Raw genomic sequence first — 13,178 nt, 5'->3', positions numbered from 1 at the left:
CAGGGACGGATCTTGCAGAGCTCCAAAATGTCAGGCGCTGTGCAAGGGCTTTGGTGCACGAGTTGGGACTGGAGCAGGTGATAAAGGAAAGGAACCCAAAGCAAAAGATATTTCGTGATGCTCTCCCAGCAAAGTTCCATCTTTTCTTCAACAATTTGTTGTTTTTTTTCCCAACTACTTCTCCTCTGGAGCAAACCCAATCAGCAGATGATAGACCCAATCTACCTCTGCTGTGCGCCCACTTTTGGCTTTCCGGCTGATGCTGATTGATGAGCATGATTGAAGCCCATGGTTGGGCTCTACTTGTCTCCTGTCTTGGTGGTCTCCTTTCGTGGTGGACAGCAAAATGCCATGAGATCCTGGTCATGACTAACAGAGCCCCCTTTTGGTGTAGTGAAAGCTCGTGGGGAAGGTTCTAATATCTGTTTGATGGGTTGGGGCTCAGCAATTTGTCTCATTTGGGGCTCAGCCACCCCATATCTGAGCCAAGTCCCTGGTCTCTTGCTCAATGCATTGCTCCCCTCCAAAAAATGTCACCTGGGAAGCATGTCAAAGGGGTGCTCATATGGAATCCATGCCATAAAACCAGCTTGAGTCGAGCAGATTTTTTATGGTCCTGCCCCTTGCTACCAGAGAATCTCACATGTGGAATGTTGACAGGAAAACATTTGACAAAGAAGGATGAGTGATGGAAGAAGGCATTTGCTGAGCTTGTTTCAGTAGAGCTGGCACGTTCATGGGTTATCTTGTGAATAATACTATGTGATGCATGATAATTTGAAGGAGTGCTTGCAGTCCTGTGGGTGTGTGGGGCTTTATGCCATGTTTCAAGAGGTGTCCCCTCACACCTCAACCCTGGCAGAAGAGCTTTGCCCACAGCTGATGCCACGTGGATGAGGCCACCAACATGGGACTGAGCTGTTCCCATCCTGCACCCCCCCACCTGCAGCCTCTGCAGATAAAACAGAGTGTCCCTGAGGGAAATGATGGATGGAGAGCCAAGTAGCTCATTAAACTATAACAAAGTGTTTTATTGCTGTTTTCTGATGGCAATTGACATTGGAGTTCAGCTCATTTAGCTTTTAATCAGAACATAATATACCATGTAGGACAGAAGCTTATTGATTGCCTGGCAACTCATGGGAGTGGTGTTGGTGTACCTGGAGCACGTGTTGGGATTTTTTATGGCTGCTCACAGGTTCTGTCCTGGCTGCCGTGGGCACATGGATGGATGTTTTAATATTTGGTTGAGTCTCACTCCTACAAATGTGAATATTAAGTGAGTAAACGGTCTGCTTGCAGCGGGGGTTTGCAGAAATGGATGGTTTAATAAGGAGGATTTGCTGACAATCTCAGAGTGTTGATAGCATGCTGCTAAGGAATTTGCCACGGGCACATTGGACTCGCAAGAAAAACCCAGCTTAGTATTCATCCAAATTGATGAAAGATGCTCTAAAAGATTGCTTGATTCCATCGCAGGGGCAGTTCCCCAGTGTTTGAGGAATATGGGGAGATGAGGGCAGAAGGACAGAGGAGTGAGCCATGCAGAAAAATCTCTTTCATAGAATCATAAAATGGCTTGGGTTGGCAGGGACTCCAAGGATCATCAAGTTCCATCCCCCTGCCACAGGCAGGGCCACCATCCTCCACATCTGCTACTAGACCAGGTTGACCAAAGCCTTGAACACCTCCAGGAATGAGGCAGCCACAGCCTCTCTGGGCAACTTGTGCCAGCACCTCACTACTCTTTGTTTTGCTTGTGCCCCAGATTTCACTTTCTTTGTTGAATTGTGGATTTGGGGTGGGTGAGAAGCCACAGGACTGACGTGCTGATGGAGACAGAGCTCCCATGTGCTCTCATGTCCTTCCCCAGGGTACACGCATGTGACAGCTCCTCACAGGGGTGACACCACTGCCCTGTCTCTGCTGGGGGAAAGGGAATGAAGGAAATGCAAAGAGTCAAAGTCTTGCAGATAGAAGGGCTGCCAGAAGGAAGTTCAGTGATTGCTCTTGGATAGAAGGGAGTGTGATTTCTGGGCAAAGTCCAGCAAGTCGCTGCCTCACACTCTGGGTTATTTGGTACCAGTGCAGCAGGGACTTGATCTCCCCTTCCCAAGCTCTCATTCTAGGGGGTTGGAACTAAATGATCTTTAAGGTCCCTTCTGACCCAACCCAGGGTCCTATGATAATATTGCACTGGTTTCTAACATGGAACTGAATCCTAAACTCAGTGCTCAGTGCAGGTCCTTGGCTGTTCCCCAGCTTGTTTTGATGGCTGCTCATTTATCCTCTCTAGCGGGAGCTGAGCTGGGTGCCCTCCAGTAGATCTTGAACAAGATTGTTATATTCCTTTCTGCAATTTCCCTTTATTTCACATGTTCCCCTCAGGGCCATCCTTCACCTTGAATTTTATTGCCTTCTTTAATTGCTTCTCCAAAGTCCATGTGTAATATTACTCTTGAATTCTCTTAAATAACTTCCTGAGTCAACGCAATCCCATTCATCATGTACTTCTGGTCCTTTTGATAAGCTCTATTGTACTTTGCTTTTCATTTCAGTATGTCAACACCCAATCCATCGTGTTGTACTTCAGTCTTTTGTCAAGGCAAGTGTTGAGTGCTTCTTATGGTAGCATTAGGGTTGCAAAATTGGTTTCTACTTCTTGTCTTTGTTTCTGCAAATTTATTCTCTCAGTGCTCTGCTACTTTTGCAGCATCACCAGGTCCTAACTTGGGCCAAGATTTAATTGAGATTGTCTTTAACACCTGGTGATAACCACACATGAGTGCCCAGATGCTCTTCCTCCACCTGAGTACACCAGAAGGAAGGGAGTTGTCCTCATCCAACATCTTTTATCCAGACACAATCTGGAGTTCTGCTTGCATTGCATTTCTGTGCAACTCCTATTTATGTGGGTCATTATTTCTATATAACTTTCAAAGAACTCTCAGTAGAATTTCCTACAAACTCCTTAATATCTCAGATAGTTGTATACAAAAACATTCCTATGTAAGATGTCTTGAAATAAGATGTAGCATCTTACTGGATGCTTTGCTCATCTTTAAGCTCTACTGTGTTCCTGGGAAGTGAGCAGTGTTCACTGTAAAATACAAAACTGCAGAACAGGAGCAAGGGGGTTGGCTCTCTGAAGGGGAACCAGTGGTGAATGGTGCTTTGATGGGGTCTCGCTTGCTGTTCCCAGGTCCATGGCCCAAATCCTGCACCCCACAGAGCTGGCTCCACCACCAAGTGCCCTTCTGCAGTGGGAAATTTGGAGCTGGTTTATTTTTCTTGACTTTTTGATGACTTTTGGAGGCTCCTGCTGCTCTGTGGATGATGGGATTGGATGTAAGAGGAGCTTGGGATGGACATGGCTGCTGGAGCCGTGCTGAGAGGGGCTAGCAAACCCAAACATAAATTTCCCATGTCAAAATAGATGCATTTTGTCCTGCAAAAATGCAAATCTTCTCATACAGGAGACTTCCATTTTCTTCCAGCTGGTCCTTTCTTGGCCATTTTATAAAGCAAATTAATTCAGAGGTGCATTCTTCCCCTATGGAAGCCATAGGATGATGCTGGTCCCAATCTTGTTGGGGTCACAGGCAGTGGGCAGCCCAGGGCTGTGTGCCTATGGGAGGTTAGGCAGGATGAGAGGACTTGTCTGACTGCTGGATAAAAGTCCCTCTGGGCTTCAAAAGGCAAATCTGGCGCTGCTCTGCCCGCAGATGTCTGCAAGCAACAATAGGCTGCAATTCAGCCCTGTGCTTCAACAGGGAGGGAAAAAAAGAAAACCAGAAACCCATTAGATGACTTCAAAACCCATTAGATGACTTCAGTTCCACATGACTACATTGAAAGGGGAGGCATCTTAAGCTCAGCAGCGTTGGCTTCATCAAAGCAGGATGTGGGGAAAGCCCTTTGGGAAGCACATCCTTTGGGGCAGGGTCATTCATAGGTGTCGCAGGAAGGGACGTAGGTGACAAGCCCAGGAGCTAGTCAAGGCATATTTGAATGCCAGGATCCTGCTGCAGCCATTCAAATGTCAAAATAAATAAAAAGTCACCACTGAATGCATCACAATTCTGGCTTCACCCTTCTGAACACTGCTGAGGCATTTAGGGAGGGACCCAAGTGCTGAAACCTTTCCCTTCCCTTCTACACACATTTCTTTGCTCATCTTTATAAACAGTGGCTGAATCTCTTTTGTTTCTTTGGTGTTCTGCAAAGAAAAGTCTTCCTTCCTTGGCTCGGGGTTTTACGTTTCGTGTTTGCAGGTAAATAAGGTGGGAGCAGGTTTGTTTTACTGCCATTTCTTTCCAATCCCTGCGTGGTTTGCTGGGGGTTTGCTCTTCTTGGCTGCCTGCTAATTTGTAAGAACATCTCTGATGTGTGCCAAAAATCATTTAGGATGATCCGTCTCAGTGCTTTCCAGAGCATCTCTCACTGTTTTATGACTTTGTGCTACTGAGTAATAGCTCTGTTTACCGTTCTGAGTATGATTTTTTCTCTTCACTACCTTTTTTCATAATAATCCAAACTAATAATCCAAACAGTTTGGTTTATTAGGAATAACCTGAAGGAAAAGAAGGACAATCCTAGCTAATCACCTAAGACAAATAAATCAAGGAGTGTGTAGGGGGAAATCTGTCAGCTCCTCCCTTGTTCAGGGGTATGAAATAGGTCATGTTGTAAGGGTCAACATCCACTGACCCATATGGAAGGAAAACATCATGGCTGGGGATCTGTGCACCAAATGTGCAGAGATTTTCTCCCAGGATGAGTGTGACTTCCCTGGGCAGTGGTTACAGTGGGTTGTGCACAGGCAGAGCTTAATTAAGTCCAAATCCTGGTTTGGAAGGCCATTCTGGGACTTGTCGCACATTAGGATCTGCAGTGCAGCACCTTTTCTTGCCCGGAGATTGATTGGGAGTGACAGCAACATGAGACTGTGTAATAATGCCAGTGAAAACCTGTCGTGGGACATGGCTAATTGTTCTAATTTGGGCCGGCGCCCCGCTGTGCTGCAGCAGGAGGGCTTTGTCACAGCTCTCTGGTCATTACTGCTGACCCATTTAACAGGGGGCTGCCCCCCAGGCTCTGCTGCTGGGGGAGGAGTAGACGGTTGCTTTCTTAATGAAGACAGAGGTATCTGCTATCGTGTCTTTACTGCAAGGCGCTAGGAGTGAGGTGGGCAGATGTTTGTGGAACCCCTGGCAGTTTCAGCCTTTTGCTTCTTTTCCCGTCCAAGGTCATGACACGGCTCTCCCTCCCAGCTCAAGCCCACACCTGGTTATTACCCAACCCCATCTCTCTTCTCATGGAGTCATTTTTGGGATTACTCTCACCCCAGTATGCTGATGGCAGTGTGGTCCCATCACAGTGATGCCAGTAGGACTGGATCCCTGTGCTCATGATCCCAAACACACTCTGGCCCTGCCACCCAGCAAGGATTCAGTGATCCCTGTGGGTCCCTTCCAGCTTGGGTTATTCTATACAGGGATTTGGCCACTGTTGAGACACAGCAAGAACAAAGCTCTCTGATGTTTGCTTTCCCATGGTGTCACCCCTTTGCTTCCTATCACAACAGCAGGAGGGCAGCATGGCCATGGCTGCCCCAGCTGCATTTGGTTAAGGGATTGCAGCCTCATGAATCTCCTCTTCCAAGGGCTGGAGGAGGGGAGAGGGGCCCTGTGAAGGGCCCAACCTCTGTTCTCCACTTGTCCCACACTTAGCATCACATCTCCCACACTGGAAAGCATGTGCTGTGCCTTTCAATTCTTCCAGGTTGAGATTTTTTCATGCCCTTTGACCACAAAAACCCAGCTGTACAATGGGCTGAGCAGGGAAAGACTGGGGGATTGCTGTGGGTGCACGAAGCCCCTCTGCCCAGCACTCCCCATTCAGAGGGAAGTGAGGTTCTACTTCCTCCACACGAGTGAGCTGCACGGATTCTTTCAGCTGCATCAGTTTCCAAACAAACTTTTGGGCTCAGTCCCACCAGGGCGTGTGCCAGCTTTGATTATTTCCTAATAGACCTGGATAATAAACAGGGGAAAATACTTTGTTTAAACTGTAGTGTGAGCGTCCAGCTCTGATTTTGGCACGACTTCAACTGTGTCACTGCTTGGAAGCTCGAGTTGAGGAAGCACAGGGTGACTTTTGTACGTGGGTTTTCAGGGCCCAGCCCCATAGGAATGCTGTCCCATGTGCTGCTGATGGTGGTGGGTCCTGGTGGCTTTGGGCAGGTCCAATCAAGAGCGCAGCCCCTGAGGTGAGCTGTGTGTTCTTCCCTGTGCTAAACAGTGACATCTACCAAAACAAAAATCTTTGGGATTAAACCCCTTATTTAAGGTTAAGTGTGATGATATGGTGATGAAAAATAGGGGTTACAGCCCTATGCTGATACTTCTGTTCCTGCAGATGTGCCCTCTGTTTGTTTTGTTTTGTTTTTTTTTCACTTGAGAAGAACCTGATGGAATTGTTTCCCTGCACACCCAGATGCGATTAGTCAAAATCCAGTTTGCTCCTTGGTTAATATAACATTTATAATGTCTTTATAGAACCTGTCGTGCTCCACTGACTGCGAGGTGAGGTGGGAGAAAGCATTGCATAAATCACACTGCAAAGCACGTGGCTCCCAGCCAGGCTGAAGGAGGGGGCGGGAGGGCAGTGATAATTGGGCATCCTGATGGGTAAGACATGGAATCTCCAGCAGCACCCATGTTCAGAGGGCAAGACCTTGAGCAATCAGCATGGATAAAGAGCAGTGGTGAGCTGAGAACGAATTCCTAAGACCAAATTCAGAGATATTAATATTTTTTTTTCAGTCAATCCATTCTCATTTTCTTGCTGTCATTTTGTGTGGAATTTTTAACTGGAATTGAGAAGATTCCATCAGAATCACTGCTTTCCTTGAAGCTCTTTTTCCTATCAAAGAGATATTTGGGGAGTTTCTGGTGAGCACTCTTCATGAGGTCTCTATCAGCTCACCAAATCTCGTCATGTTCTTCTGCAAAATGGTTTTAATGGCAATGGATATGTGATGGGCAGTTCCTTTTGTATGAGTCTTGATGGGTGAGATATTGGCACAGGCTGCCCAGGGGGGTGGTGGAGTCACCATCCCTGGATGTTTTCAAGAAAAGTGAGGATGTGACACTGAGAAATGTGGTCTAGAGCAGTCACAGCCAGGAATTGAAGGTCAGACTGGATGATCTTATTGGTCTTTCCAACCTTAATGATTCAATGACTGTGGCAGGGCAGCCAGCTGCTGCTTGCAGCCTTCGTCTGTGTTTGGAGATGGATTTGCAGAATAATCCCATTCACAATGTCCATGCGTCTGCTTTCTCTTGGTGCAACAAAGGCCTTGTAGCATCCTAGCAATCATTGTTTGGAGTTATTTTGTTCTCCTTCCTTGCAATTTTAGCATGGTCCCTTCTGACGTGGGTAGAGCATCCCACTGAAAGGATAATCATGGCGCAGCCACCTCACCTGTTGTCTTCCCATTGTCTTTGCAGGAGGGAGACAACATTGGGGCCATGGAGAAGCTCTGTCGGCAGCTCACCTACCACCTCAGTCCCCACTCACAGTGGAGACGTCAAGGCATCATGAAAAGGAAGCCACAGTCCTGGTGAGTCGTTTCTCAAAGCCACCCATTGATCTCCATTGCTTGCTTCTTTCCCCCATGCATCATTGAGTCATCAAGTTTCTTCACATTCAACCAGAGGCAGTTTCTCGTTTTCCACTTTCCTTTCCCCATTGCATCCTTGTTTGCATTGAAAATCAACCCAGTTGTGCCCAGCCATGGGAATAAATGGGGAATAAATGAACCAGTGCCCTGGTCCTCAGCAAAGATCTTGGCCAATGATGTTTCTGGTGCTTGGAACCTAATATGTCTGAAAGAGGTTAATGGGGATGGAAAGGTTACTTTGCTTTCAGTGAGGTGATGCATTACATATGTAATTTTTGAAGGAAGTGAGAAAAGTGAGAAATGCAAAAGAAACTGCAATCTGGCAGGGTTAGGATTTCTATCCAGATGTTTGCTTATGATCCTGAGAGAGTTTTGGTTCCTGGCATAGCAGATGCTGTCTGTAGCCATAGCAAGAGACTGATTCTATGAGAAAGCTCAGTCTGAAAAGAGAAGGGGGGAGGAAAGCAGGCTCAGGGAATAAAGGACCAGGGGGCAAATTGGATTAGGACCACATCTCCCACAGTCCTGGCTCGGCATCCCTTGCACCCTGCTGTCTTTGCAAGTGCCCTGTCTGACCTACAAGGGCATCCTGTCCCCAGCTTTGGCTTGACTCAGCTTTGCTGTCAGATGCTTAAGGGATTTTCAAATACTGTGTTTATTCACTTTTTTCTGCATGTGTCTCTTGGCCATCCACAACCCAACAACGCTCCTCTTCTGCTCTGCAATGTAATTAGCAGCTGGCTGTAATGCCCAGGCTGCTTCTCTAAATCCAATTGTCAGCAGCCCTAAGCTGCAGCCACCTCCCTTATGTGGTTCCTGCCCACATCTCTCCATTTCGGACCCAAAATCCCTTTATTGTTTCATGACTGTCTTGTTGGGCTGAATTCCACTTTAAACAGAGTATCCCTTTATCTCTGCCCAATGAGTAGTGCCAGTCAATGCTAGAACACATTCCAGCTTTGTTATGCCTTATGCTGTAATGTCATTCAGTGAAAAAATGACATTGCTCCCAGTTCACTCCAGGAATATTCTTGTTAATGCTGATCTGTGATGCTATTGCAACAACTGTTGGGTTTGGCTGAGGGACTGCCCCAGGCCCCAAGGAACACCCTACTGGTGCAGGACACTATTGCTCTCCTTCAGTGCCCATCTTGCACATTTTGGTTCATGGTTTGCCACAGTGATGATTTTCTTCAGTTCTGCAAGTTCTGTGACTCAATATCAATCACTTTTCTCTTGGGACAAGTTAGGAAATTTAACTTGGATGGGATGTAAATCTCTGAGATGGAGAATGCGTGTAATCATAAAAGTGTCTGACACTGGCTGGCGTTTTCTGTCCTTGTGTGGGTGTTGGTGTGAATGGAGTGAATGTAGCAAGCAGGTTTTTCATAGCTGTTGACATACATTTCATTGAATTATGGAATCATTAGGTTTGGAAGAGACCTCTAAGATCCCCAGCCCACCCCACCATTCCCAACTGTAGTGGAAATGCTAAGTCACAGCCTGAACCAGTGATTGAACACCTGGTGGAAGGCAGGGCCAACCCAGGGTTGCTCAGGTGCAAGCAATTCACCTGAGTGACTGGAATGCATGGAGCCAAGATCCACCCCTTCCCAGACCTCATTTAAGGGTGGCAGTGGTAGAAACAATATCTCTTGCTGGGGATCTCTGCATAGATGAGGCCTTCTAGAGGTAAGCAGATTTTCTTCTTTTGTTTCTGCATTCGTTACTGCTACATTTGGGCTTCTCTTTACTTGGTGCAGCCTAGGACTTGGCTCCCCTGCTATCATTGCTGTGCCTGGAGGTGTTTTGCCCCTGTGTGAGGCACAGCTCCCAGCTCCCATCTGCAGCACCCGCACACCCAGCCTGTCCCATCTAGCTCTCTTCAAACCAAATGACCCCTCCAGCTGTGCTACCCCTCTGTGCTTTGTTTCCCAGGGTATTACAGGAGATGTGGGAACATGCCAGTAAAATGCATTTCACTGAGGAGGAATGCTTCCTGTTGAGCTTCAGTGTCAAAGCTGCTTGGGAATTTCTCTTTAGGCTCAGAAAACTCCTTCTTTTTGCTATAACAGTCTGTTTCTTCTTTGAGAGAATTCAGCACCATTTCAGTGCCAGGTGATTCTTCTCATTGAGATTGCTGGGAGAAGTGTCCTACATGTTTTACCATATTTTAACTGAAATATTTTAACTGAACTCTTGCAGAGAGGATTGCATTTTATCTCTTTTTCCAGGCAGAGCCCAAGCAATATTTCCAACCAAGTGAGTCAGGGTGTATCATGCCTTAGAGAAGAACTTCTACACATACACATTGAGGAGAAGCCATAGAATCATTTGAGTTGGAAGAGACTCCCCCAAAGGCCATCTGATCTCACTCCCTGCTATGAACAGGGACACTCACAGCTCCACCAGGTGCTCAGAGCCCCTCCAGCCTGACTTTGGATGTCTCCACTGATGGGGATCCATCTCCTCTCTGAGCAGCCAGTGCTTCATTACCCTAACAGTAAAGAACTTATATCCAATCTATATCTCCCCTCTTTTAGTTTGAAACCATTTCCTTTTGTCCTGTCACGGATTCATAAAGGCTGGAAAAAAGTACTGAGATCATCCACTCCAACCATCAGCCCATTGCTGCCATGTCTGCTATCCCAACAGACCCTGTTCAAGAATCTGTCCCTCTTTTTTTATAGCCCCCTTCAACCTGCCCAAAGGAAGGGGAGGGACGTGAGAGTCTGCTGATGTTGGCTTTGTTAGGAGTGTATTTTGACCCAGTGGTTTACTCATGGAGGTTAAGCAGCTTTTAATTATTGGTAGGAAACAATGGGTGAAGAGCATTCATCTTGGCTTCCTCTATTTGCCCACTTTCTCTTTGCTTGGTCATGAGTTACTCTTGTGATGGAGCCTTTCTCACTATGGAGGTCCTTGCAGCATCTTTCCAACCTTATTGGCTTTATAACTGTTCCTTGGGCATGATGGTATGGGTGGATGGTTGGACCAGATGATCTTGGAGCTCTTTACCAACCTTAATGAGTCTGTGGTTCTATGGTTTAGTGGGCATGACGGTGAGTGGATTGGTGGTTGGACTGGATGATTTTGGAGGTCTTTACCAACCTTAATGTTTCTGTTTCTATTCAGTGGGGATGAGTGGATGGTTGGACTGGATGATCTTAGAGGCCTTTTCAAATCCCACTTCTGATTTCAGCAAGAGCACAAAACATTTCTGTTCCAGAGGAATGCTGGCTGCCCATTGCTCATGCTTGCTGCAGTGTCTGCTCATGTTTCTATACAAAGCCCTTGTGAAGCAATTCAAGAGGGAAAAAAAGAAATCAACAGTTTTGACAAGGAGAAGCCCTGGTGCATGAAAAATGTGCCCTTCCTTTTGTAAACAGAAAGCAACCAAATGTTTGTGGATGCAGATCTTCAGTAGTGCTGGGAGTCTGGAGGCGAGCAATGGCAGAAGTTAAAGCTTTTGCAACAAATGGTTCCTTCAGAACCTCCAGCCTCCATCCATCAGTGAGAGGAGGTGGAGTGGGGACTGTGTGGTCCAACACATGGAGGAAATCCATGCTGGGAGGTTGCACAGTGCTCTGCTGCTGGGCTGTGTTGCAGATTGCTTTGCAGTCAGTACAGGTGATTTCCAAGGCTGTCTGCAGACAGAAGCAATTCGTTTGCAGGCAGAAGCTGAGTGCTGGCTGCTGTGTGTGTGATATTATAATGGGAGCTGGGGCAGAGTGAAGCTCGTCCCCATGTGCATCCTGGAGCATTAGAAATACTGTGCTTATTTACTATGGTGTGTGTTGTTTTTTTTTTTTCCTGTTAATTGCCCTAAAAGTACAGGAGAGTCTGCCTGACTTCATCATACCATATTTTTGCCATTGGTTGTACTAAGAGGGTAGGAAATCAAGATTTAATCTGTGTGTTGCTGTGCTTTGGCTCTCAAACCTGGCCAAGACAGCAAAGGAAAACCAAATGGCCACGAAGAGTCTCACATCGTGTCATGTCCCCTGGGTTTTGCAGATGTGGTAATCTAGGAACAGCAGGATGGCTTCATTTGATGGGAATACCTGGTGTGACATGGATGGGAGTGATAGCTTTGGGAGAGTGGGAGACAAGGGGAGGACATGCAGGATCCCCTGGGGTGCTTGGTCTTCCAAGTGGCTGCATGCTGAGCATTGGGTGTGCTCAGCATCCTGTGTAATGCATCACCACGGCTCACTCAGCTTTTCTCCTAGAGCACTGCTCTCAGGCAAAGCTCTCAGCTCAAAGCACTCTGCTCAGCCCTATTCATGACCTCTCTCATCACTCCTTGCCCTGGCTGTAAGAGCAGCAGCACTGAGGAATGGCGATAAGCCACGGTTCCTCCAGAGGAAGCAGCAGCAGAGCTGCATGGCTCAGCCAGTGCCGTGCCTGCCCTGTAGGGAAGGAGGAGGAAAGCCAGCTGGCATTTGAAGGATTTCTTTTTTTAAGCTTTTCCACCTCTGTGACCTTTCTGCTCTTCAGCTCCCGTGGCATTTTGAAGTTATTCTGCTGGAAAGCAGCACTAAATGTGTTCTGTTTAGACCTTTTGGGTGTTTGATGGGCAGATACCTGCAGTAGGCAGCAAACTAGGAACACTTGAAGGACTTTTTAATGATCTCTTTGAAACAAAGAATGTTTTCATAATTATGAAAGAAGGCAGAATTCACCTGTTTTACAAGTTTTACCTGTGGCTCTTGATTTTGCAAGGCTTAGATAGACCAGATCAACCTGCCTGTCTCCCCCCCACCTTCCATAGTACGTTGCAAAAGGACATTGGACCCAACCAGAGGGGTCAAGTTGTGCTGTTGTTGCATTGAAGATTTGACATGAGCAAGCTGCAAACTAGAAACAAACAGAAGGAAGTTTTGGAGGTGTTAAGATGTGGCACTGAGGGACGTGGTCAGGGAGATGGTGGGGTGGGGTTAAACTTGGGCATCTGAGAGGTCTTTTCCAACCTGGATGATTCTGAGTCTATGATTCTTGGGGGATCAGCACATCCCAGAAAGATCCCAGTGGAGAGGATCAGCAGGTGGCAAGTTCCCCATTCCTTCATTTGTTCCCACTGGGAGTTATCTGGCCACCAGATATGCAATTGTAGGGTGGAAATGAATTGTTCCTGCAGCAGCATCTGGTGGGAGGGACTGCTCCGGGTCACTGCCCTCAGCTTTCCCAGCCAGCACTGCTCATCCTGGGGCCCATTTTGTGCAACAGAGATGGAAGTACTGTAATTTCCCAGATGCTTATAAGTTTATATCATCTGGCAGAGGCCAGCTGCTCCATCGAGCTGTTTGTTGCAGCCCAGCAGGTTGTTCATGGCCTAGCACAGCTCTGAAGGATGTGATGTTGCCTTTGATGCTGCAGTTTGCTGGGACAAAATGTGAGCCCTAGTGGGGGCAAGGGATGCTGTGCCCCTCTGCATGCCAAAACCGTGCATTGGAATTGGGTTGAGGTGTCCAAAGAAAGGTTCATCCCA

General features: G+C 47.0%; 1 protein-coding gene across 1 annotated transcript in view; it reads left to right on the top strand.

Moving 5' to 3' along the window:
• The window catches only part of LRRC75A (leucine rich repeat containing 75A), a 46,814-nt gene that overhangs the window by 20,185 nt on the left and 13,451 nt on the right, over positions 1-13,178 (top strand). Inside the window, exon 3 of the mRNA XM_042830249.1 lies at positions 7,515-7,627. Coding sequence (XP_042686183.1) covers positions 7,515-7,627 — 113 coding nt within the window. The remainder of the gene's footprint in view (positions 1-7,514; positions 7,628-13,178) is intronic.

Source organism: Centrocercus urophasianus, unplaced genomic scaffold, assembly GCF_019232065.1.
Source record: "Centrocercus urophasianus isolate 14NV4802_14NV808 unplaced genomic scaffold, USGS_Curo_1.0 seq_33, whole genome shotgun sequence".
NCBI classification, from domain to species: domain Eukaryota; kingdom Metazoa; phylum Chordata; class Aves; order Galliformes; family Phasianidae; genus Centrocercus; species Centrocercus urophasianus.
This window is presented reverse-complemented; position numbering and strand designations above follow the sequence as displayed.